Here is a 26,632-nt window from a genome sequence, read left to right on the forward strand (position 1 = left end):
TTTTAAGAGGGTGACAGCTCAGTGCATTTTTTCTTTTCGTATTAAGAGCTATCTATTAACATGAAGTAACTTGTGAAATTCTGCACATTTTTAAAATTGTAAAATACAACTTGACCCCAGTCTCCACAAATATATGCATTATTATTCGATTTATTACTGCAAAATTTTGACGTGGACGTGTCTGCTGCGTTGCGACTGGAATCCCCCCAGTACAATCGTGTGTTTAAAAAAAATGGTGGCGTTAAAGGAACTTTATATTAACTCAAAATTAACGCATTAATTCCGACATCTCTCGTTGAGGTTATCATCCACCGATTATACAACGTATATTTTGCAATATTTCACAATTGCTTTATTTCCCCACAAAAGTAAAATACGTGTCTTGTTTTCAACATTTTTTCTGAGCAGAATCCTACTAAATGTTCTCAACCGCTCATATCATCTACCGCATTGGCATCCAAAGCAAATCATTATGCAAAGTGAAGCAATGAGGTAAAGAGCTGCGGTGTCCCAAACCGCCCAAAACACACGTCCCCAATTAGTGTGCGTAAAAAATTGAAACATTAAAAAAAAAACAAAAAAAACTGGTCCAACTTGAATAATGAAATATTCCAGGGGATTTCTAATGCAGGGGGTACTGGTGCTGAGTGAAATGGTCATGAAAAGGAATTTGGCCGCCCCTGCCATGTCAAATGTGCGGAGGAAGCTCCTCTCCATGTTGAGAGGTCATGGACTCGTGTTGCATGCGCGCCACAATGAAGACACGCGACCGCAGCGCATTACCAGCATGTCCAAGTCAGCACACGGCTTGATTTATTTATCTTTCATTTTTAATGATTTACACCTCCCAACAATGCTGCCAGCTGCTCTATTAAGCCTTAATGGAATGCCGAATAACAGACGTTGACATGACGTTTGGCTCAACACACACACACACACACACACACAGTGATGAGCAGGTTTTAATGTGTGTGCTTTTCCTCGAAGGGGAGAGGATTTATGGAAATAATAGGCTTGGTTATGCGCGGGGCCACTCGACACAGAGCATGAACATTCTTGTAGCAACATGCTTTTAGCCATAAAATGAAAAAATGCGGATTCCTGACTTGGGTTCAAGGACGTGTTGTCCTGTGTCGTTTTGCTGCAAAAAATGGTTCTCTTTGTTTGAAAACAATATCTTTGTCACGTTTTACTTGAAAGTGGTGTGCGTGGTCGCTGTTCAGTGAAATATAGGTATCTCTGAATTAGGTCGCTTTTTTGAAGAAAAAAAAAATGCTTTGGAGTAAAAAAAAGTGTATTTGTTATTCAATGAAAAGCAGTTTATCTCCACTATAATTATTTGACTGTATACATAAAAGTACTTAAAGTTTATTGTCACTCTCCATTGAAAAACATATATCTCCAAATGTTTTGGAGTTTTTTGATATTATCCAATATAATAAACAACTTTTGGATGCATTTTGGATTGTATGTATAAGAAAATTTGGATGTTTTTGTTTCTTTCATCACCCAAAACTCAGATTTTTCTTCTTTTCTATTCACTTTTTTGCAACAGTCCATTGAAAAATAATCATCTCAATGTTTTTGGTTGTAAACTCCTATTCAATTATAAAATTATAATATTTGCTCAAAGTTGCTTCATTTTTGTGTTCGATATATTTTGATTTCAAATAAATATATGTGGATGATTTTGAAATACGCTTTATTATTGGTTGTGAAATGTAAAGCACGTATGTTCATATTCTTCTACCCCCCCTCAACCCTCCCCAAAAAACACGCACACACAAAATCATGTTTTTTTATAATACTAACACAAAAAACTGTGATGCTTTTATTTAAATTTACAGAATGTGTTTTCTTTTCATTGAGCGACACTAATATGTAAAAATTAGTTATCCATTAAATTCTCGAAGAAGATTATCTAATTGAATTGCCTGTGAGTGGATTTTCCTTATTTAAACGCGGAAATATACTGCATGAAAACTATTCAAGGAACACTTTGTTCCTTTAATTTTTTTGAGCAGTGTATTTTGGGTTAAGTGACATTTAAAGTTAATAAATAAAGGAAAAGGAAAATATCTCCTGTACAATGACACTGACGTCACAAAAAGCTCTTCTTGTTCACCAAACACAGATTTTTCCTGAGCCCCACTTCTGCACATACTCCCACACAAACCAAAATTATAGTGATCATTGTTTAGGGAGTTTTTTTTTTTTTTATTGGCAGTAGAAAGTGGCTTTGCACACTGAATGAATGAATGTCATTGATTGGTAGTTTGATTGCAATCTTTCTATCGTTTTTGAAAGAGATTGCTGATAAACTCCGAAAAACCTGAGCTTTAAGAAACCAGAGAGAGTCTAAGGTGGGGAAATTTAACATTCATATCCTTAGGTGACATAATTTTTTTTACCCCGTGAAATACTTCTCGTCGTTGGGAGTGTTTCAGACCAGACGATAGACCGCAAATGAGCAAATGCTAATGTCATGTGATGTTCAGTGAGTGCGTGGAGGCAACTCAAAGGTCAGCGACCACATAAATAAAGATGTGCCTTTGCGAGTACTTTCCAAATGGGGACTTTTATTTAGCACGACTGAAGAGAAAGTATCAGTGCAGCACTCGACAACAACATCCAGCTTCCAGGAACATTCCCGCCGCTCCAACATCCAACAAGACGTAACTGCGCGCCAGCAACGGGGCATGAAAAAAAACAAACGATGCAAAACTTAAATAGAGCCAAGGCGTTGGGAATGTGAGACACGTTTTAACGATGCTCTTTTGAACAAGAGAAGATGAGGTGTTTAAGGGTCGGATGGGGGTGTTCAGCTTCAGTCAGAGTTCCTAAAGTACTTTCTTTACACTTAGTACAAAAAAAAAAAGACATCTCTACCCGTTAGTGCTTCGTTTTTTTTAAGATACTATTACATAAATAAACAATTTATTTTTCAGTGTTCAGAACAGACAGTTCCAGTGTGACTGGAAGACTAACATTAACTCCACCATATTCCAGTTGGCAGCAGAGGCTTCCACAGAGTTCTCCGCTCATATATATATATTTTTTGGTACACCTCAACGCACCTTGCTTACAAAAATGTGTCCCAACGTGCGCCCCAGGGTCGTCCATGTCCACTTCAGCGCTCAAAAAAACCCCACCGAGGTTTTCGCAGAGCCTCTTGTGGGTCTTAAAATTCCCAGAGTGCACTTCTCACCTGGGGTAGGGGGGGGCGGGGCGGGGGTGGGGGTTGTGGGGGGCTGTCCCTCATCTTGCGGTCACTGCGTACATCCTCGAGTGAAGTCGCCTACTGGTAGTTTGCATTTTACTCTGTGAAAAGCAATTTAAAGATTTCTGTGTGCAAAACGATGCCGTGAAGAGCAGAGAGTGTCAATGGCAAAAAAATCTCTCAAAGGTCCTTATCTGGTGTCTCTGGTCCTCTTACTTGCAGGTGAAGACCTCCGTGCGCTCGCTGCACGTGTTGCACTTGACGAAGCAGCACCACTGGAACTTGCAGTTGCACTGCCACACTTTGGTATACTGGTGCGTGTTGTAGCCCCGCCCGCAGCACATGAGGTCGCAGCCGTCCGTGTGCGGCGAGGTGCGGTTGCACAGGCGCCCCTGGGTGCCCACGCTGCCCGTGGCCGCGTCCTCCTCGCAGTAGTTGGGCGACCTCTCGATGTACACGAGGTCCGTGTCCATGGGCTTGCGGTAGCCCTGAGTCTGCTTCACCTTCAGGTGGCTGGGCTGTCGCAGGCGGTTGGCCCGCATCACCTCCACGTGCACGGCTTCGTTGTACTTGTCCTTGAGCACGTAGCCGATCTCCCGGAACTTGGGGAGCGTCGTCCAACACGTCTTGGTGGTGCAGGAGCCTGAGACGCCGTGACACTTGCACTCTAGTTTCATTCTTTCTTCTAGAACCTGAGGAATGGAAGAAATTTTAGATTAAACCCAGGTCGACATCTAGGAAAGATCCCGGTCTGGATGGAGTCCAGGCGAATTTTTTGAATTTTATTTTATTTATTTATTTATTTATTCTTATCACAGTGGCCCCTCGCAAAGCAAATATTCACATTTCCTTTCATTTTTACTGGATTACTTAGTAACAAGTTTTACATTCGCTTTTTATTGTGCATGTTTTCACACATAATTAACGTTATACAGCTGGAATACTTAAATTATAACGTGAATGTAAAGCAGAGTAATGTATTCTCAGAAAATGTCTTGTTTGTTGCATGTCGTGGGTATCGATAGCAGAATTTGCAATAGGGTTGGCTAATAAATCTAATTAATTCGATTCATTGTCATTGAAAAAATCTAATCGTTGAAAATTTGCTAAATCGTGAAATTGAGTTTTGACTTCTGGATTATTAAAACCTGCTGTTACTTATGTTCTCTTACATCCAAATATTTTTGTGAGTTGTATCTTTGCATAAGTGGCAGAATGCTGGATGGGTGGTTTACAAGACATGTTTACAATAGCGACTAACTACTTAATTGCGACATTTAAGCACAAACTATGAATGTTGAGTTTATGTTTAAACTGATTTAGAATCAGTCTACATTATTGTTGTCTGAACATTTTGCACAGGAATGATTTTTGAATAAATGAAACCTTTAAATAAACGTTTGTTGGGTTTATGAGATTAAAATCGATTTAAATCGTAATCATCCTGAATGAATGTAAAATAATAATAATGGAGATTTCATTTTTTGGCTATATTGCCCACCCCTAATTTGCAGCCCATTCAATTCCTTGTCTCCCTGCATCACCTCAGCCAGGTGAATTCGAGCCGCCACTCATCTCCAAAACAGAAAGTCTGGCCTTTTTTTCCACCATGACCTTTTCCTCACAAAATGAGTCAGCCTCAATATCAAGATTTGTCACTGGTTTACAAGAGTTATGTAAAACATGTAGATTTTCACAATAACCCCCAAGACCGACCCCTGGATCCTCTCAGACTCATTGACTAGTTGCAATAGAGTTAATTCAAGTATTAATTAAACAAAAGAAGAAAAATGAATTCATTTAGTTTCAGAAATTATATTAAAATAAAATAAGTTTGGGAAATAGTCCGTGAGTTGCTTGAATTGCATGGTGGTGTGATGCCAAGCTGAGTAGGTAACAATATGGTGCCCACGCATGTCAATGTCCAGACGTTCTCATATACAGTTCTGAGTGGAACCACTTGAAAGCCTTTGACAAATGACATGTCGTGGTTTGTTTACTATGAGATTTATTGAGCTTTTACCAAGCCGGATGTATGTGTGATGCAATGGTGAAAAGGTCTCTACAGGGGAAGATGCACGTAATAACAGTAAATCACAATATGTGCACGAGTTACAAAACTGCACCACAGCTGTGCTCAATTCAAAGGCAAAATGAGGAGAAATTGAAGTAAACATGTTGCCGTTGCATCATGTGACCATTTATTTGGCAGGGTGTGCTTTTTTCCCCCCCCAGAGTGGATTTTTCCTGCCACCTCATTGTCTCTATCAAACAAACACATGACACGGGAGTTGTTCACTGATTCTCTGCAGGCTCGCGCTCCAGTCCGGTCTGGTCTGCATGGTGAGGATTTCCAAAAATGTAAAGAGTGAAAAGCCACAAGGAATGTAGCGCGCCGAAGTTCTTGACAAATAGATGGAAACGTCTACTTACGGCGTGTCCGTCAAAGCGCACACACACTCCGCACATCACAGGAAACGGAGACGGCTGATTTACGCACTTTTGAGAGCTTTTTATAACAGTCCGGTCACAGTAAAAGTTCCTTTTTATCAGCTCGTTCGTCTTGATTTTATGACTGTTTCAGACCTTTTTTTTATATGGCAAGTACATAATGATGGACAGTCCACCATGAAGATGCTTTGGACTAAGTAACGTTTAGGGCCTGATTTTGCGGCCAGCGTAAGTGAACTGGCAAAGTGCAGTCGAACTGTGTGAATTAGGGGGGGGGGGGGGGGGGGGGGTTCTTTTGGTATTTCCCTAAAATTTGCACAGGTAGAAGTGAGCTTAAGGGTTAGGGTTTGGGCCATTGTGCGCCAGCGTCGGATAGAACGCAGCTGACTCCCGGCCAATCGAAGCGGTTCCGCGCCTTTTCCAATAAAATCAGGACGGTCGAAGCGAACACATGCTTAACATTGCAGAAGCAGAAATGGACTCTCGAGGGTCTGGTCATGAGATTGGTGCACGCAAAGTCCTTTTCTACAGGTAAACTGCAAGATCTCCTCTTGTGGATTGTGGCAAGACCCCTTATAATAAGATGATCATTATAATCATTTGTTTCAAAGAAATAATTTCTACAATGATTCAGAGGGATTATCCCACACGGTTGTCATATTTATAAATGAAAAGGCCGAACCTGTCTGCCTGCGTCTTGATCAAAACCACCTGCACCACCACTTAGATCTTTTTTTTTTTTTTTTGCTTAAAATAATGACTACTGGAACGCCCAGCAAGGCGTAACGTGTCTACCAAATTCACAAACACGCAAAATGAAACGAAAATGAAGATGCTTCCAGTTTTATGCCGGGCGCAGTCGACTTTCTGTTGCCAAATGAATTGTCAGGTGCATCGGGGGGCGCCGCAGCATCTCCGGCCGCGGTCCCAAACCTGACTTGACTACGCTTGAAGATGTCTATGAAAATAGGGCCCACAGTTTGGGAGTTCTTTTGGGAAGTCTCACTACAAAGACAGATTGCAACTACATATCCCACAATCCATAAATTTTCTGTTCGGCACCAGGGTACACGTCCAGGTGGCAGAAAGTGATTAACTACTGCTGACTTGAAACAAAAAATCATGACAAATACTGTACGTGTTATGTTTGGTAGAGAAGAAGAAGCCTGAGAAGCAAGACTGTTGGCCTCAACATACACACTAAATTTGCAATGACGTGTTACGTTCTGGCACACTGCTGCAGAGGCATCCTGCTGCGGATTCCACTTTTAAAAAGAATCCATGCAGATCCATTTGTCAGAATAACGTCACTTCTTTTCTTTTTTTTTTTCCTCACACTCCCTTGTCAGCCGGGGTGACTAATAGAAGAGCAGTGTTTGCAATACGGGCCAGCGTTATAATGGAAAGAAACGGCAGTTCAGAAATATGACCACAGCCAAACAATACTTTTTTTTTTTTAATTATAACCTAGAAAATAGAAAGTAGCTCAAAGTATGTCCATCCATCCATCCATTTTCTGTACCGCTTGTCCTCACAAGGGTCGCGGGGTTGCTGGAGCCTATCCCAGCTGACTTCGGGCAGTAGGCGGGGTACACCCTGAACTGGTTGCCAGCCAATCGCAGGGCACACAGAGACGAACAACCATACTCACAATCACACCTATGGACAATTTGGAGTGTCCAATTCACCTGCCATGCATGTTTTTGGTATGTGGGAGAAAACCGGAGTACCCGGAGAAAACCCACGCAAGAAAGTAAGAAAGTAGAAAGTAGCTCAAAGTATGTTATAAAAAAAATAAAAAAAATACCTTTCTCCCCGCCTCATTGTTGTGCAAGTTCATCAGGCGACGAGGGGTCTTCTTAATCTCCCGGGCGTCGACGAACCGGCGTGAGAACTCGATGCCGTACTTGATGTCGGCCGAGCAGCCGCCCCACTTCCAGCCCTCCTCCTGATTGTAGTAGCCCTGCTTCTCCCGGTCGCAGCCGCACTGGCTCAAGTTGCCCTGGCTGCACGCCGCCGTGATGGCGTGGGCCACACCCGCTGCCGTGATGGCGTAGGTGAACGCCGCCTCCCGGCTGCCTGCGGGAGGGGAAGGAGATGGTTTGTTTAGGAAACCTGAGGGTGTGGCGGATGTAAAAAAAAAAAGGCACATTGGGGATCCAGTTGCACATTTATAGAAGGTGTCATGTTTCGGTTCTGCGGGGGGTCGGGTTTTTGTTTGTTATGGGTGTTCTTGTTTGTCTTTATGGTTGGTGTTTTTGTCACGTGCTCCTGGTTTCTTCGATTGTCTCGTTATGTCTAACCACGTCAACGTTATGACTTTGAAAACAGCAATTTTAACTGCAGGGCTAATATAGACTTATTTTGTACTACTGTATAATCTACACATCATCTCTATGATTGCTGCAAATCAGTATCAAATAATAAGTTGATGTGTTTACACCTTGATAAGACATTAAATGCCCGTCCCCTGTTGCCTCCTGCACCTTTGCAAGAATGCGGTCCCATTTCTGACCACAAAGCATTCCAGGCCCCGCTTTTAGGAGTGCAGTGTTGGAATTTTTGTGCGGTGAGAGCTGGTCTAGGTGCTGTCCAAAGTGCTGAATTCCTCAACGGTAGCACCTTGTGTGCAGCAACCCGAACTGCAAACGACCACCGTGTTCAAGTCCCGTTGCCTCACTAACAACAATGAGGCACTTTAGCATCTCTTTTAACAAGTTTTTTTTTTTTTTTAATTCCCTGGCATCCCTGCCAGCTTGTGACCTTGTGAGGCATTCGGGTTGCTGTGACCTCACAATTACATGTTTTGTCAAGTTTCAAGATGATGCAATGAGTGTGAGAGAAGTGACGAAGTTTATAACTGAACAAAAATGATGCGGGCCTGAACAAAAAACTATGGTACTTTTAACTTAATATATTGTGGCAATCACTGCAATCCAACGATTTTTGAGACGTTCGCACCTGTGCAACTGTAGTCATAGCAACATCAAGCTCCCTGGAGGTGGTTTTATAGCCTTTATCCTTAAAGGGGAAGCCAACCCCCCAAGAAAGGCACACTAGTCTAAATACGGTATTCTGATTTCGTTAGTGGAATATGAGTTAAGCAGCAAAATCCAGCCTTTTTTTTCCAGCATCAGAAGGCGGCCATTTTGCCACTTGCTGTCGACTGAACATGACATCACAGTTGCTCGGGGCTCAGACAACAACCAATCACAGCTCACCTGTTTTCTGAAGATGAGTTGTGTAAGTGGCAAAATGGCCGCCTCATGAAATGGATAAAAATGGCTGGATTTTGGTTCATGACTCATATTCCACAAAAGTAATATTAATTAATGATCAAATTATTTCCTTTTTTTTTTTTTTTTTGAATGTACCATTTTGGTCATCTTCATACTACTTTTCTAGTTGGAAAGTTGAAACCATTGCTTGTTACAGTGAATATGTGATATTTTTTCATCAAAACTTTTGATCACTTTACATGTGATTGAATGAAGGGCCAAGATAACCATGTCGTGTAGTGGGTAATATATACATGACAAAAACAAATCCAGAGTACAATTACGACATAACACAAGACAAGGTGCAGTCATAAACACAAACTGAGCCCGAGACGTCCCAGAGTCCTCAGCTACTCCCCTAATGGCCACAAAGGCCTCTTGTCTAAAAATGCCTCTTCAAGTCAAAAACAGACCGAAGGCTATGACGGCACCGGCCTCCCTTCAATCATTCATTCACCCGGCCGGCTCAGAGCAGCAGAAACAATGAGGACCACAAAAGCGTTTCAGGGCGTCTTTTGATGTATGTTGTGTAATACACTCACTTGCAAATATTTGTCTGTCTTGGCTTGGAACCCATTTGCTCACAGAAGCCCATCAAGTCATGTCGGCTTCCATGGCAACACATAGACTGGAGGAAATCCACTTGCTTACTGTGCAGCTGTTTTCCATGTCATTTCCTCCTCATTCGCCACCTCTTGTTGTAATCTCACAGGCATTTTTTTTTTTTTTTTTTTTTTTACTCTCGAAAGATATTTTCGCCACCCGGTAGTTTCCTAATAGCGCAACCGCGGGCTTGCCCGGTTGGGGACTGACGCACAACCTCTAGCCGCCACGTTAGTCTGTGGTGGTGAGACGCACCACCCAGTCGACAGAGTCCATAGGGATGAACGCACACACTGACTCAACACATGTACACTATTTCACTAAAGTGATTTTTTATTTTTTTTTCATGGCCCACTTGAAAGATAAGACATTTTGCTATAATTTAAAGAAGCCAGTCTACAGTTTAGAAAGCAGCATCCCATTCAGAATAAATCAAAAATACAGTCATTAATGTCTCAACCGCTGGCAACAAAAATGCGTACACCCCTAAGTGAAAATATCCAAATGGGTCCAAAGTGTCAATATTTTGAGCGGTCAACATTATTTTCCAGCACCGCTTAAACACTTAAGATGATATAAGATGCACTGTACAGCCATTAATGTCGAAACCGTTGGCAATAAAAGTGAGTACACCCCTAAGTGAAAAAGTCCAAAGTGGGTTCAAAGTGTCAATATTATTTTCCAGCACTGCCTGAACACTTACGACGATATGGGACGGTACCATTGAGCCATAGAAGAACTAGTCCATCCTTAAAGGTAGCTTCCTCGTTCACAAAAATGAAGGATAGTACAAAGATTGAGTCAGGGGTGAGCAGACGGTTCCAAACCAGAACTCTGAATGTGTTTGTCTATGTCCTTGTTAATTAGTATGCTACTTTTTTGGTTCAAAAGAGAAGGATGCCATGCGCATTGTGGGTGGAGGTGAAGGGGTGGCGGTGATGACTCAATCCGTGATGACTCACAAAGAGTGCCCGGGAGCACACACTGACCTCCGCCAAGGTTGATCAGTTGTGAAAAGCGGTGTGTGCTCATTTATATTTTAAAAGGCCACTTCCTGGATGAAAGGAAAAGACCATATTTGATTCTTCTGGGATCGCTTCGGCTGTGACTCAACGTGCGTAAATCGCAGTGCACAGTATTTGCCTTTGATTTATGCATTCATTGTGTAAAAAAAAAAAAAATGAAAAAAAAGATCCTTCCTGGTTGGCACATTAGGAACAGGCAGACAAGACACTAATAAGATTAATTTCACATACGTGAACATTTTCCGTTGTTCCAATGTGACTCGTGGGGCATTTCAAGGCTTAAACTACAAGACAATATTTTTATTTTGGTCACATTAGCAATACATTTACAATATTTTCTATACAGTTTATGCATTTTTTGCATTCAAATGTTTATATTGTGGTTAAACAGGAAGTCAACACCCCAAAAAATGTTTTGACAATAAGCAGAACCGCTAGCCTAAATATGGTATTCTGGTTACTAATGTGGTTGTGGAATATGAGTTAAGCAGCAAAATCCAGCAGTTTTTATCGATAACAGAAGGCGGCCATTTTGCCACTTGCTGTCGACTGAAGATGACATCAATGTTGCTCAGGGCTCAGGCAACGACCAATCACATCTCACCTGTTTTCAGAAGCTGAGCTGTGATTGGTCATTGCCTGAGCCCTGAGCAACTATGATGTCATCTTCAGTCGACAGCAAGTGGCAAAATGGCCGCCCCCTGAGATGGATAAAAACGGCTGAATTTTGCTCATATTCCACAAATATATTAATCAGAATGTCATGTTTAGACTCGTGAGGTCGCGTATAACATATTCTTGTCAAGAAATGCTTAAGGTTGACTTCCCCTTTAAAAAGTGTTTTATAAAATGCGGGAGGGTTACTTTACGGCATAAACTATATATATATATATATTTTGTTTAATTGGTTACATGATCTGTGCACTTTTAGATTTATTTTCTAAATGTAAAGTGGATTACAAATAAAATACATTATTATTATTATGATCTCACTCCGGATATTTATCTATCCCAAGTGAGCCCCACAACATAACTCCCATGATAAACAAGACATCACCGTTCACCATATTCAGAAATAGCCATATAAACAATTCACTTATTTAATTTCCCACTTGTGGCCTGGGAAGGCACTGCAGAGAACAATTTGTATACAAGCAATTCAAAAGTCATTTTTCAAACATACGTCCCCTTAACACCACTTGAAAACTGACGGTTTGTTATTTGTCATTCCTAGGGTGCTGCCTCGTCAATCACAAAACAAATCAGACTTGTTCCGCCCAAATCGATGCAGAGTTATGGCAGACCTCAATCCCGAGTTCAGAATTTGCTGCGTTCGCCGCCAAACACAAGGGTGGGGTGGTGAAAAATCCAACCACAACACTGTTTTGTAACAGCAAAGCGCCTTCCCCCGTGTTGATGTGCGTGCAAGTGTACTCGCCGTGCCCTTAGCGGAGGAAGGGCCTTCTTTTGGCGAGGAAGCCACTGCGGAGAGAGAAAAAAGGCACCCGTAGAACTCTCGAGAGGCTGCTGGCCCCAGCGTCCTGAAAGCCCTCCAGGAGGAACCACCCTGGGGTTGCCTCGCTTGCTGCCAGTGGAAAATTGGAGTGACCAGAAAAACCTCAGTGAACTTGGAAACAAGCGGGAGAGAAGAATGGCGGAATATTAAAACAGATGTCTAATGGAGTTTAGAGGCAAGTGTCTGGTACGCTAAGCGAAAAGGGGGGATGAAACGGGACGACATCCTGAGCTGGTCAAGGTGGTCGTGATTGGGGTTGCACATTTTGGGGAATTTTCAACGTTGGAAACTTCACAGGAGAAATGACAGGAATTTATGGGAAACTCCTTATATCGCGAGTTTGTGGTCTATTTTGGTGTATTTCCACTGCTGACCGCTAGATGGCGGCATTTAGTTGAAGACAGTGCACATTTGAAAGAAGAACAAAAATGGGAAGTATTTCAGCACAGCAGAATTATTATTATTTTTTAATTATTGAAAGTCAGGCTGTAGATTCATTTTATTATGGCCGTGATTACAGATGTATATTGTAAGATGATAAGTTAAGTTTGTTAGCTTGGGACAACAGGATTTGTTTACTGTAAACACATGGACAAATCAGTACACTGTTGCACTGTTTGTAAAATATTTTTGTGTTTATCCATCTCACTCAATATACTGTATGTGTTGAAATGCATATTATTATTATTAAGTTGTGTTTAAAAAATAACCACAGTACTTAAATAGGGCATTTATGGTGGGGGTTGTTTGGAATATAACCTATTTTCATGTTTGTAAATATGGAAAAATAGACATCATGGTTGTATTTATAAACTTTCTCCTTGCATTTTTATTAAATTGTATCTCTCATTTTTCTCATTAACATTACATAACATAAACAGTTTTCACTTGACAGGGAATGTAATGCTCTTACATTCGGCCAAGATAAGCTATTTTGCACAGATTTCTCTTTTCTCTATGACAATTACAAAATGTTTATATTCAAGCTTTGGAATATTTCCAAAATTCCTCAGTTTAACTTCCGATGGAAATTTACCACAACTTTTTCACCCCTTTGCATCCGTGGTCATGCATGGGGATCAGGCTAAAACTCACATCCAAGTGTAAGTGACTAACCCTGACGGAAGCCTCCATATGCGCTGACCACAGCATATTGGACACCTGCCTGCCTATGCGGCGATGCCCGTGACGTCAGTGACGGGGGGGGGGAGACGCAAAAAGATGTCGCGGCTCGCCACCGGAGCTCCAGTCTAGCTTTTTGGGAGTAGGAGGCGGCCGTGCCACTGGGACAAATTTCTCATGACACGGCACGGGAAGATTTACGAGCGTCGACACTTGTATCGGCGGGTGGAAGCAGCGGGGCCCGGCTGACCTCAGTTGGCCTCGCTGTCCTCCCCGCCTGCAGGGTACGGTCAACTCAGAGCTGCTGACATAAGTGGGGGGGAAGAGAAAGGAACTTTATGGTGCTGTTTTGCCAGCTAAATATAGCAAAGGTGGCTAAAGTACTCACACTGTCCACTTAAGTAGAAGCACAGATACTTAGGCCACAAAAGACTCTGGTAATAGTAGAAGCATTGATTTGGCTCAATTTAAAGAAAAGTTTATAAACTCTGAGATGCATTTCAGTACAAAAGTAAAAATTGTGTTTTACTCTCAAATATAAAGTATGTCAAATCAAGTTTTCCCATTATAATAAACACTATTTTTATTGTGTATTTTTAATAAAGAAAATTAGTCCTGTATTATATAAAAACATATCGACTCAGAGAATAGAAGAGGCCATAAGTCACACGAGCATGTTACGCTAATTGAAGCTGTCGACTCTTTTCCTATATTCGTATTTAGCGGTTACTTTCCACTGTAACGTGGTTTCCACTTGACTACACTCCTTGAATTTACTCCTCCACCGCTAGCTTCCAAGCTGCTAGCAGTTAGTGGATAGGGGTTAACAGCCTGCGATTAGCGGGGCTAGCTGCTAGCAGCTCAGAAGCTAACGGAAAGGGAGCGAACAGCCTGCGACGAGCTGGGCTAACAGGGCTAGCTGCTAGCCGCTCCTATTTCTGTCTTTATAAAGATAACAAAGCTTTGTTTGAATTGAGTGGCATTCATGTAACAATATGTTCATTATGTTTGTAGGCTAGTGCTGCATTATCCTGAGAGTTGTTCTTAATATTTTGCCACTTTCCATCAGGTCGCCAAAGCATATAAAAAAATAAAAAAAATCGATCAAATCGTGAAGATGAATGAAATGTAGCAAGGAAAAGCTAGTACAGTGGATGAAAATGGCCCAGAGGGAGATTTGGTTAGACTGCAGTGCTGTGCAAACACATGCATAAACGCACACACACACTAACTGTAGTACCCAGCAGTGCTGCTGAATGGCCTCCCCTGCCTGTTGATGGAGCCGTGAAGGGGAAAGCTTTTTAAAGGCCATCCCGGACATGCACTCACGACCTCGACAAACACACCCGTGCACGTGCACGTACACGTACACGTACACTCACAGAGCTATGAACTGGGAGTTTGCGCAGCTCAGAAAGCACATGCAGAGCAAACAAATGGCACTGCAGTGAACAAAGGGGAAAGTGTCACCTGCTGGTGGCCGGGAGTCTCTACACCTGAGCTGACTAAACATGACGCGTGACGATAAACATGTCCATAACTGTGCAAAATGTGCCAGAAAATGTCGTACCCACGTTTGTTGTTTGAATGACACCTTTCACAGGGTTTAGGATCGTACTGTTGCCATACTGCAAAGTTGGCACTTCATCTGAAAGAATGGGGCAACCTATCGCCTGCCAAAGCATTTTTAATCCTTAAAAGTAACAAGTTGCGTTATTTGTAACACCCTGAAATGATTATAATCTAGGGTAGGATGTGGCTGACAACTCTGGGTAAGAAGCAGAATACAACCTAGACTTGTAAATCCGTCACACATATATTGACATAAAGATCAGTCTTTCATCTTTAGTATTTGTCCTCATTAGGGTCGCGGGTAAGTTGGAGCCTATCCCAGACAGGAGGGCGACTGGTCACCAGCCAATAGTAGTTGACAACAATATTCATAATTAAATCCAAACCCTCAGTCTTAATTTAAATAAGAAGAGTCGCTTTTCTTTTGTCCATTTTAAGGACAGAGTTGTGTCCAGGCATGTGCTGAGATAACAACAAAAATATTTGCGGTATCATGGTATTCAATTTACAGCTCTGAAATTACCTTTAAAAAATATATTTGGGTAAACAAAAACAGCATTTTTTTCCCATTGAACATAATCCATTTTATTTTCAAACAAAATGTAGAATATTTGTTACAGAAGAAACACATACCATGTTAAGTTTAAATAAATAAATAAATGTTAATAATGTTCTTCTGTTTTAATTCTTCTCAGTAAATCACATTGTCCAATCACTGGCAAACTATTTTTAGAACAGACCTGTGGGCTACTCATGTTGTCCTTAGGGCTAACTAGTACCCGCTGACACATTTTCTTTTGGTTTTACTTTTATTTTTATTTTTAAAGACCTTACGCATTGATCAACAAAACAAAACATATGTTTGTACACGGCACAATGATCTTATAGGGCTGCGCGATGGGATAGTGGTTAACAGGTCTGCTGTTCAGGCACAATTTTGTTTGTTTGTGTGCTCTTTCTGTGCTCGCGTGGTACTCCATTTTCCTAAATTCCAAAAACAAACACATTATGTTCATTGAAGAATAAATTGTCCATAGGTGTGAAGATGAGTATGAACGCTTGTGTATATATGTACGACGGTCCCTGCCTCTCGCCTAAAAGTCAGCTGCGATAGGCTCCATCTCACCTTCAACCCTAATGAGGACAAGCGCAACAGAAAATGGCTGGCTGAATCCTGTTGTTGCTACATACTTGCTGCATACTTTGCACTTATAGAACAGGCATGTGGGAGGCCTGTGGGCCATAAACGGACGGCTCCAGCACTTGTTCTGGCCTGCCATGCAATTCTAAAACCATGGAGAAAATTGCAATTCTTCTTCACTTTTTTACAGATATCGCAGGCCTTTATTTTCACCAAATCACTTCTTAATTTAAAAATAACTATTTTTGATATTTTTTGGTCACTATTTCCCATGACTTCTAATTTCAAACTCAATTTGCGGTTAAAAGTACTGTACATGCAACAACAACAACGAAAGTTGTGGATACATGACAGATGAGGATACACAGTAATAAAATGAAGGGATTATTCATTTATATTATTTGTGCTGTCTTTGTACAGTCTGAGAAAAATAACTACAATTTGAATTTGACTCCCATCAAATCTAATAATAACTAGAGCTGCGAGGAACCATAAAGGGCCCTCACAACCATGGCCACGTTGGGGTACTGGCATGTTGGGGTACTATCGCATAGGACAAGAACCTTTTAGAATATAAATGTTTTTGCCAGGCCTCATGTGTATGTAAAGTTTCATTAATTAATAAAATAGGACCTCCGTAAAAGGCCAAAAATGGTGCGCAATTACCAAAGTAAATTCAAAATGACAGACTTCCTGTCAGGTTTAGCCTATGGCTACAAATATATATTTTTTTGTAGGACATGGTCACAATGGCATGGGATCGAACCCATAACCAGCAATATGTTAACTAACAGTTAGTCCGGCATAGCTCAAGTGGTAGAGTGGCTGTCCTCCATGCTGAAGGTTGTGGGATTGTTCTTCAACCCTTGAGCGTTTTATTGTTGTTGATGTTTTTTTTAGTATTTTACTCTCTTCCAAGTGTAAAGTTTACTCTTTTTAGAGTGGGACCAAATATAGTGGGGTTTTTTTTTTTAAATACAGAGTAAAATTTACTCTACAAAATTTTCTGTGTGTATGAATAAATTTTTAGCGGTCATGTTTTAACAAACTCCTTCTACAAAATGTATCCAATCGTCTTCAAACTTGCCGTGTTTCATCTTAAGATGTTTTAAATGAAAAGTTATCGAAGGCTTTTTTTGAGGGTCTAAACATCGGTGAAAACTCGTGAAACTTTGCACATACATCAAACCTGGCACGAACATCAATATTTTAGAGACTTCTTGTGCAATTTTCAACACAATTTTAATGAAGCTTTTTGACAATTGTATGTTTCACCTCGATCTGCTCGGGCCCTAAAAAAAATGGGTACAGTATTGGATGGGTTTTTTTCGTCTGCAGTATGAAGCCCCTATTTCTAAAACTTGAACCCTCCCACATAAGCAACAGACAATATATTGGAAATGTTATTTAAAAATCAACATCATCGACTTCAGTTTCCACATTTCGCATTAGAATAAACAGTCCCAATGTGGCCGTGCCAGCGCTGACACTGTGTCTCCACGTCTGAGAGGCCCCAGTCGAAAAAAAGGGGGACGGCAGGAAAGTCGCAGGAAAACCCCTCGTTTTGTGTAGCGATGGACTGCTACTGTTTTCCGTTCCGCGTTCTCTGTACGGTTGCTATGAACGTGCACTACGCTCCCAGCAAATTACAGACAAAGTTGCGGTCCGTGAGGTTTGCAGCTCGAGTTATTAGCGCAGCCTTGTTTCTGTTACAATAAAAATAATATTGTTTTACCAGAAACATCCGGGTCCCACGTTCTGCTTGGGGGGGAGTGCCACGCTCGTGGCCCGGCGGCACACACCGCAGTCACCTATACGCTAGACTGGCGGAATAGCAATGAAGCTAAAACAATTATTCCCAATGGAACGGTGAGAAGTGGGCCCGCCTCCCAAGCTGAGAAGATCGAGCTGGCAGTAAGAATCTCCTCAAATCCCCCCGAGGTGTCGGACTTGTTAAAACAGGCACGGGAAGCGCCAATCCGTCGCGTTTTTGTCCTAATAATGAGCTTGAAGCACAACCTTGCTTATACAGAGCTGGAAATGTACTGTCAATATTACAAAAATAAATATTCATTAGATCCACAGATATGACACTATAGAACATGAAACATATACCCTTCAGTATTTACAGTAGAAGGATCTGTGAACCACTACACTACCATTAACCTTGTTCGTGAACACTGAAGCCAATTTTAAGTCATCAAAGAACTTCGGATTCACCTTCATCTCATCTGTCATTTAATTGTAAATCATCAATGAAACACGGAGTGAGAATCGATCCCATACCAGCTGTACTAATGCCTGCTCTATGAACCACTACACTACAAATGGCCCCTTTTGTAAACATTGAAGACAATTTAGTGTTGTGAATACTTTCACCACTCAGTCGCAATGCGATTGTCAAGAGCAGTGAGCGAGAAACAATGTCATGCCAGCTATGTGAATCACTACAATATCAATGACCGCTTTTGCTACATTGAAGACAATTTTGAATCATTGATGATCATACACCCAGGACATTGCAATTGTCAATCGGGGATTGTGAGGGAATTCTTCCCATATCAGCCACACTCCAGTCTGTTATATGAACCACTACACTATCAATGACTGTTTTGTTAAATTCAAGACAATTTTGAATCATTGACGATCATACACTCTGGACATTGCAGTTCTCAATCGGGGATTGTAAGGGAATTCTTCTCAAATCAGCCACACTTTAGTCTGTTATGTGAACCACTACACTCTCAATGACTGTTTTGTTACATTCAAGACAATTTTTGATCATCAATAAACCTATGATGCACCCTGGACAGCGCAGTTGTCAATGGGAAATGTGAAGGAATTTATCCCATACCAGCCACACTTAAGTCGGTTATGTGAACCACTATGCTACCAATTACCTGTGTGTTTTGTTTTGTTTGACACTGAAGGCAATCTTGAGTCCTGAACACCTTAGATAGATGGAATATATAATCAACTGTTCATTAGTCACACAATGGTGATTGTGAATTTAGCAGTGAGTGAGAAACGAATCCACGCCAGCTGTACTAAAGTCCATTATATGAACCACGGCATTAGCAAAATATTTTTTTGTTAACATTAAAAATTACTTCTGGTCATCAATTAGCCTTGGATACATGGACTACATGTGAGATTGCCCAGCAGTCAATCATAGGGGTGATTTTCAATTGGTGGAATGAGTGGACTAGTATCCTACGATAGTATTTAAGTCTGCTATGTCAACCACTACGCTATAATGCCCATTTTGTAAATATTGAAGACAATCTAGAGTTGCCAGTGAGCCTTAGAGTCATACACTACACCCTGGACTGTTTGCTGTTACCACAGATTTTGAAAGGGGCAATAAGTAGTGCATGAAACGCTGCTAGTCGAACCACTACACTATAAATGATTCCTTTTGCAAACACGGTAGACAACATCAATCTTGCGTAAACCTAAAATACACATTTCTGGACTTTTGGAGGAAGCTGGAGTACCTCGAGAAAATCATCCCTGCACGGATTCTAACCGAGAACCTTCGTGCTGTGAGGCCGTCCAACTAACACTCAACCACCGTTCCACACTTGGTCCCCGCTTGACCCCCTGTGCAGCCCATCACCTAAGTGGCCCGGTGGCCGTGTGATTGTTGGCACATGTAAATGTCCAGCATGTAGAGAATACAGTGATTGTGCGGAACAAAGCGTGCTGCGAGATTACGGTTGATCCTCTCGCATCCTGCTTCCTCCAGCATCTAGCGGCGCTGGCAGACACAGACGGACGCAGATCCCACCGATAACACACCGCCGCAGGGTAGGATGAGGGGAAGGGGGGGGGGGGGGGGGGGTCCACAGAGCAACCCCGGGGGGGGGCCGCGTCAGCAGACAGAGGAGAGAAACTCCCGACTCACCCGCCGGGCACTTTGAGAGCGAGCTAATGAATGAACAAGGACAGCAGCGCGTGGAGGCAGAGGAAAGGAGGTCCCGCCCTAGATACGGCCACACGTCGTGGGATGCGGGAGATGACCTTTGGCCAGCCCACTTACCGGATAACAAAGAGGCATCCCGCTCCGATATCTGACACAGTGAAAGGAAAGCCTGCACACACGAGCGTGGTGTTTTCTCTGGCCCGCACGGCCCGGGATGGTCAGACAGGATCGCGAGCGACCACATGATGATGGGCTGAAAAATAGGCCTGCGTCCATCCACCGCCACCGCCGCTCTTCCACCTCTGCACAATGCACGCATCATTACCACATGTTCAGCCACACGCTATCAGACAACTGAGTCTGCGTCGGTTCTCACAGCACGGCGCTGTAATACTAACCTGACCCGTGAATCATGCGTCGTAAATGTGGAGAAGAACGATGTTTGGAAAAGGGGAGAAAAAAGCAGAGCGGCAAGTGGCCCTTCAGTGAGCCGCTTTGAAAATGTCCCTCGGTTTTGGTAAAACATCGATTCATTTTCTGCGCCATTTATCCTCGTCGGGGTCATGTGGGGCAGGAGGCAAACCCAGCTGACTTTTGGGTGAAAGTCTGAAAGAGAAACTACACCCTGGACTGATCACTAGACAATCTCAATCTCGGCCAATGTTGGGTGGGAAAAACTCCAGAGCAACCGTAAATGAGCACATGTGCTATAGAAAATGTGTTCAATTGAGTTATCCCAATACATTTGTTCAGAAAGAACATGACCATGACTTTCAATCCAAGAATAAAAGAGCTTCAAAATGGAATGTGACCCTGGATATTTCTGACAATTTGGGATCATTTTTACCTTCTTTTTTTTTTTTTAAGAATTTTTGGCGGCTCACCTAGTGACAGTTGTGGAGTCTACCAATGCATTAAAAAAATAATAACAATAATAATAATAAAATAAAGAGCAATGATGATGACATTTCCGAATGAACAATACTGAGCTCTTTAAAAAAAAGAAAAAAAACAACAAAAAAAAAAAACAATAGCATTATTTTTACACAGCAGTTGTAACGCGCTATGGCTGATCGGCCATGGACGACGCAGCTGAACCGGTGACCAAAAAAAAACGTACTGGAAGTCCACAGGCTCACTTAATTAAAAGGAACAACAACAAAAAACAGCGGGCTTGTCGGCGCCACCACGCGTCGCAATAATCGTACTCGTCCACCGCGTAAACATTGATAAGCAAAACGAAAAAGTGCTGCATATGCCCAACAAAAACCAGGAGGCGCCACCCTGTGGCGCGGTGCCACACTGCGGATTGTTACACATTGTAGTAGCTTATAAGAAATCTGCATTCACTATTCGTTCACTGTTTAACTGGTGAGGTCCAAATCAACTCTAATTGTATTTTTACCACACAAAAAAAAAAAACCCACAACGTAGTCCCCAAAAAATGTAAAATGCTATTTCATCATAATGGAGTGCACTTACATAGCGCTTTATCCATTTCATATTCACGTTTTTGAAAACATAGCAAAGTGTACACCGATGCGCTGACGCAACCGTGTCAAGCTACGGTTTCCCTTTTTAGTTTAAAATGACAACCTTTAACCTACACTGACCAACGGCAGAACCCAAGGTGTTCTTTTTGGCCCAATTTTAAAAGCATCCGCTTGCGTTATACTCGTTGCTAGCCAATTTCCATATTTTCGTACATTCCTCACATCCCGAAAGTAGACTTTCCAGTCGTCTCGACCCATGCAGCGTTACACATCAACCCGACTGTAAAGACGACGTCGACTTCAATACAATATCCGTGTACGTGTTTTCAACAATGTCAAGCAGTCTAACTCAATACTTCAACTCACATTTCCTTTTCCTTTGTCAGGCCGAGGAAATAAAGCATGAATGGAACATAGCGGTCATTTAAATACATTTCACGTCCTGTTGCCAGTTCATTATTAGCTTTCGGTCGGACCGCACTTGTCATACATGCGAGGGTATGATTTGACCACAAACGGCCATCAAGTGATTCCGAGAAGAGGGCGGCCGCTCCCATAATGCATTTCAAATGTGCGAGCATTGTGTCGCGCTCGAGACCACTGCTCGCAATTAATGGCGACTCCCATAACAATACAACGGCAATTACGTGGAAAGTAAGTGCATGTCTTTCATTCGGCGGGACTATTTTCGACATTTTTTTATTCACTGCATGTCAACACTTGGGCCTTTTTTTCCCCCCTAAAAAGAGGCCAGGCAAATATCAAGTTAGCATCCAGAATGAATCCAGTCAGTCTGTTTTGCACTGATCGTCGTCCTCCCGTCTCAGTCTATCAGCGCTGACCTTTCCCCTCCATTGCATCCCACCGGTCTCCAGCAGCTCTTTCCACACAAGTGCGTTTCAATGAAGGCGCTGACGTAAACATCCTTTATCTGACTGGACGCACTTTTTCTATTTTTTTTTTGGGCCCCTGGCAGGTGGATTCGCCCACTGGCTTGCGGATGGCGGAGGTGGATGAAAGACAAGAGCTGCCAGGGAGTCGCTACAATCGTGGGAGGGAGGATGAGGAAAATACAGACGTGAACACGCCTTCTATTGTCCGGACGCGCTCGCATTTAAGTGCCCACATTCCACTCATTATGGGAAGATATGGCGGTAAAGTCGCACAAAAACTTGACGCATGGCTGCACACTAGACTTTAGCTGAGGCAGAATCATGCACGGTAAAAACAAAAATTAGGATCACATTTTTGCAACCTGAATCTGAGGCACTCTGCTTATAACAAGTCCCAATGCGTTGCATCGCCAATGCATTAAGCGGAAGTAAAAAAAAATTCTCAACCGACTTACCGGTAATTGTTTTGTTTTTTCAAATAAAGGTGTTCCCAAGACACTCTGGGTCAAAAATGGATTGATTTACCACTTTCTGTTTTTTTTGCTTTGTTTTTGTGTACAAAGCAAACCAATAATTTGGTGATTGTTCTCTCTAAAAACAGTTTGGTAAAAAGTAACGGAGTTATTAATTAAAAATGGACCAATCCACTTCATGGGTCAATTTGACCCAACTTTCTGAGTTGTTGGGTCAAATTGACCCAAGTAGAAGATCGGTCCATTTTTTACCCATAGTTGGATACATTTTTGATCCAACTGTTTTTAGAGTGTTTAGCACAAAACTACCACATTTTTGGGGTTGTTTTGAAGAAAACAACCCCATTTTTGGGGATGTTTTGAACAAAACACCCAATTTTGGGGGTTGTTTTGTGCCAACAATTTTTGGGGGTTGTTTTCTATGAAAGTACCCAATTTTGGGGAGATTGTTTTATACAAACGATCCAATTTTGGGGTTGGGTCAAATTGACCCAAACAATAATCGGTCCATTTTGTCTACTGCGAGTAAAATAAATCAACTATTTTGAATACCATTTTTGTGGGGTGGCAAAAAAAATAAAATAAGTATGGAAACAAAATACTATTATTACATATAATATCTTAAATCGACAAACTAAAAGCTAAACAAAAATATATCAGATGCTCCACCACACAGTACAGTAATGACATAAAAATCTTAAATAGAAAATGAATCTGTTTCACAATGTGCAAAAATTCTAACCTGATCATCTAAAAATAGCATGATCGGCGATGTCGGATATATTTGACCCATCACAATAATATTAAAATGTTCATTTTGGCCCAAAGCTAAGGTAGGGACTGGGAGGAGTATTTGGTTGGTATGTTTGGAGTACGATTGCTTTATGCAGTAAAAAAACGAAAATGATACAACTTAATTCATTTCTAATGATTTTGAGGATTCCAGTTTGAGAACCCCTGATCTAAAGATGATGTACCTTTCTTCCACGTATCTTGCATGTGTGTGCGCAACTATACGAAGCGCCCAAACAGCAGCCATTCCTCAGCAAAAGCAAGCTGACCCGCGCAAGTGCAACCGCATCCATTCCTTTCTTTGCTGACAGGCAACATCAAACTTGTGTAATAGCTCACCACCGGCACAACAAAACAAAGCCCTTTCAAGCTGGGCGAAGCCCGAGTGAGGCCGGTGACAAACTGGCTGGAAAGTCAAACAGAGGGTAACCGGAGCGCTGGGTTTTATGACGCCGGTCTTTGATGCTGAGTGTAGCCGCTGAAAGGTGTCCATTTTCACCAACATCAAGTGCATCGCTATTTGAAAGAGTGCAAATAGGTCAAAATGTTCCTTTTAAGGCCAGTTTTAAAGGGCCGCAACTTGAGTGCAAAACTGCTCGACTGTTGAATAAATGCAACAGGAGTGCTTTTTGAACATCAGGTGAGGCCAAATACTGCCCACCTTGCGTCTCTCAAAACAAATACGGTGTGGGGCCCCGTTATGCGAGTTTTGCATAGCACAGACAATCATAAAACTGTTTCTAGGATGAAACAACACAATTTTAGCAATTGGATGTTGCTGAGTGTGCTGCGAGAGAGAATCAGGTGTGCCACAGGAAGTTATCCAATTTCACTTTATCAGTGAGAAAATTATTCTTCATTCCACAGTGCTGCCTCGAGATATCAGATATGTTTCATGATACGAGCCCTGGTTTGGCCGATTTTTGGCTTTGACTTGTGAGCGCAGCTTTGCAACACAAGCACGAGAACTGAACTCACTTCACAATAAGCAGCACTTTGGCAAATAGCGATTTTTATCGAAAAAATGCCAAAATATCAAACAATAGACTCTAAAAAAAAAAACGTTGGATCAATAAATAACTGGGTCAAAAGGGGGCCAACCCACCTTTTTGGGTTATTCATTTAACCCAAAAAGTTGGGTCATATGGACAACCACAAAATTACCAGAAAATTGGGTTGCTTTGTAGGCTAACTTTTTGGGTTAAATAACTCAAAAAGATGGTTTGGTCATTTTTGACCCAATTTACCCAAAAAGTTGGCTCAAACAAATAACCCACAAAGCAACCCAAATTTGTGGGTTATTTTTTAATTTGACCCAACGTTTTGGATTCAATAACTTCAGTCCACTGGCTTAATGCTAACACTAATTAGCATCACTGTTGCAGTCTTATAAACCCTTTTAGCAACCGACTGAACACAAACATTGCAGCATTCCCACCGCATGTGTGCCGTTATTTCCAGATTGCTTTCATAGATTTAACAAACAAACGCATGTTCATTGATACGCAATGACCACAACCAATAAGCCGCATTCGGGACCAAGAGAGAGAAGCTAAATTGGCTACTACAGAGGAAACAAGAGACGCGCTTTAACTGGCGGTTTCAAATCTCCCTTGCTGCCTTAAGCTGTTGTTTGTCACTTGCAGCGTAATAAAGAAGCCAAAAGTCTCTTTGCAAAATCCACGCAAGCATTCGGACACTCAAGCCAGGGCAACAAAGGATGGCTCAGCCTTTGAAAGCGAATCACCTGTGTTGAATATACAGTAGAAAATCAACACAGATTGAATTCCCGAGCGCTAACAATGTGTGCTCTATGCGAACGCAAACCGGCGGTGATATTCGGCTCCTCGCTCGCAATCCCAAACTAAGACGGGATTCACATTGCGGGGGGAAAGGTTTAGTGTTCATCATTAGAGGGATTTGAGTTTATAACTTAAATGGGAGCGGAACAGCTTTTCCCTTGCATTTAATTATGATGATGATGGTTTTGGGATGGAATTGGAACTTCTTTTTTTTTTTGCAGAGGTGTATTCCATGATTTCATACGTCTCGCTAAAGAATTCCGTAACATACTACACTTTGACAATTTGAAGTAACACGGCAAATACTGGAAAAATAACGCAGGCGAAGATGTTGATGGCAGGTGTTTAAAGTGGACATTTTTTTTTTCCACAGTGTGCATAACACAAGGGAATTCTTCGCTCATGTCTGTGGTCTCCCACGGCGACCGAGTGGGAAGCTGAAAAAATGCTGCCAAAAGCGAATGCGTAGCCTTCCTGTCTACTGCACCGGAGAGCTTCATCTCTCTTTGGATTCGACTGAAATAGCTAATCAACAACTATAAACACACATATATACACCCGTCATGTCATGACATGTCAGTCAGCATGATTTGGGTTCTTCATTGATTTAAGGCTGGCTCTTTTTTGTTCCAAGTACGTAGGAAAATTGATTATTTTTTTATGTTGTAAATGTCACTGCACTTGTACGTCCATGCCTTCGACATTAAGCAATTTCAACAAAAGAAAAACTTAACTTAAATGTATTTATTGTGGTTATTAAGGCTATGATGGAAAACAATGGTGGCTATAACCAAATATCAACACTTTGGACCTAATCTGGATATTTTCACTTGGGGGTATACTCGCTTTTGTTGCCAGTAGTTTAGATATGAATGGCCTAATGGCAGTGTGATGGGTTACTTTAGGGGTACAGCACATTCACACTATTCTACAAACTGTACACTGACTACCTTACTTGCGAATTTGGTCTCATGAAGATACGATGAAATATTCACAAAACAAAATCTTCAAAAAAGCTGATAAACATTAAATATAACATTACGTCTTATTTCATATAGCCGATCAAATGACGTCATTGATTGATCGGGCAAATTAAGCACTACAGCCGATCACCAATTTTGTACAGAATGCTAGATATCGTCCGATCTCGGCCGACCCAGCTGATCAAATCGGCGTAAAGCCTAAGATGAACGTCATTAGAAGCCAAAATTGAGATTGTTAACCCTAAGTGGGGTACACGTGTACCCATAAACAGGCGCAATTTTGAGTATCTTTCCTCGGCAAAGAAAAATCGGCAAAGACATGATTGATTACCTTAAACATGCA

General features: G+C 41.8%; 1 protein-coding gene across 2 annotated transcripts in view; it reads right to left on the reverse strand.

The window, feature by feature from the left end:
* Window positions 1-2,559: 2,559 nt before the first annotated feature.
* wnt7bb (wingless-type MMTV integration site family, member 7Bb) overlaps window positions 2,560-26,632 on the reverse strand; it is a 41,940-nt gene continuing 17,867 nt past the window's right edge. For both annotated transcript variants that reach the window (XM_086073195.1, XM_086073194.1), the window contains exons 3-4: window positions 7,479-7,750; window positions 2,560-3,912 (exon numbers count right to left, since the gene is read on the reverse strand). In XM_086073195.1, the coding sequence (XP_085929321.1) occupies window positions 3,433-3,912; window positions 7,479-7,750 (752 nt within the window). In that variant the 3' untranslated portion in view covers window positions 2,560-3,432. The remainder of the gene's footprint in view (window positions 3,913-7,478; window positions 7,751-26,632) is intronic.

Source organism: Leptonotus elevatus, chromosome 4, assembly GCF_054856555.1.
Source record: "Leptonotus elevatus isolate MCC_2025b chromosome 4, RoL_Lele_1.0, whole genome shotgun sequence".
Lineage (NCBI taxonomy): Eukaryota > Metazoa > Chordata > Actinopteri > Syngnathiformes > Syngnathidae > Leptonotus > Leptonotus elevatus.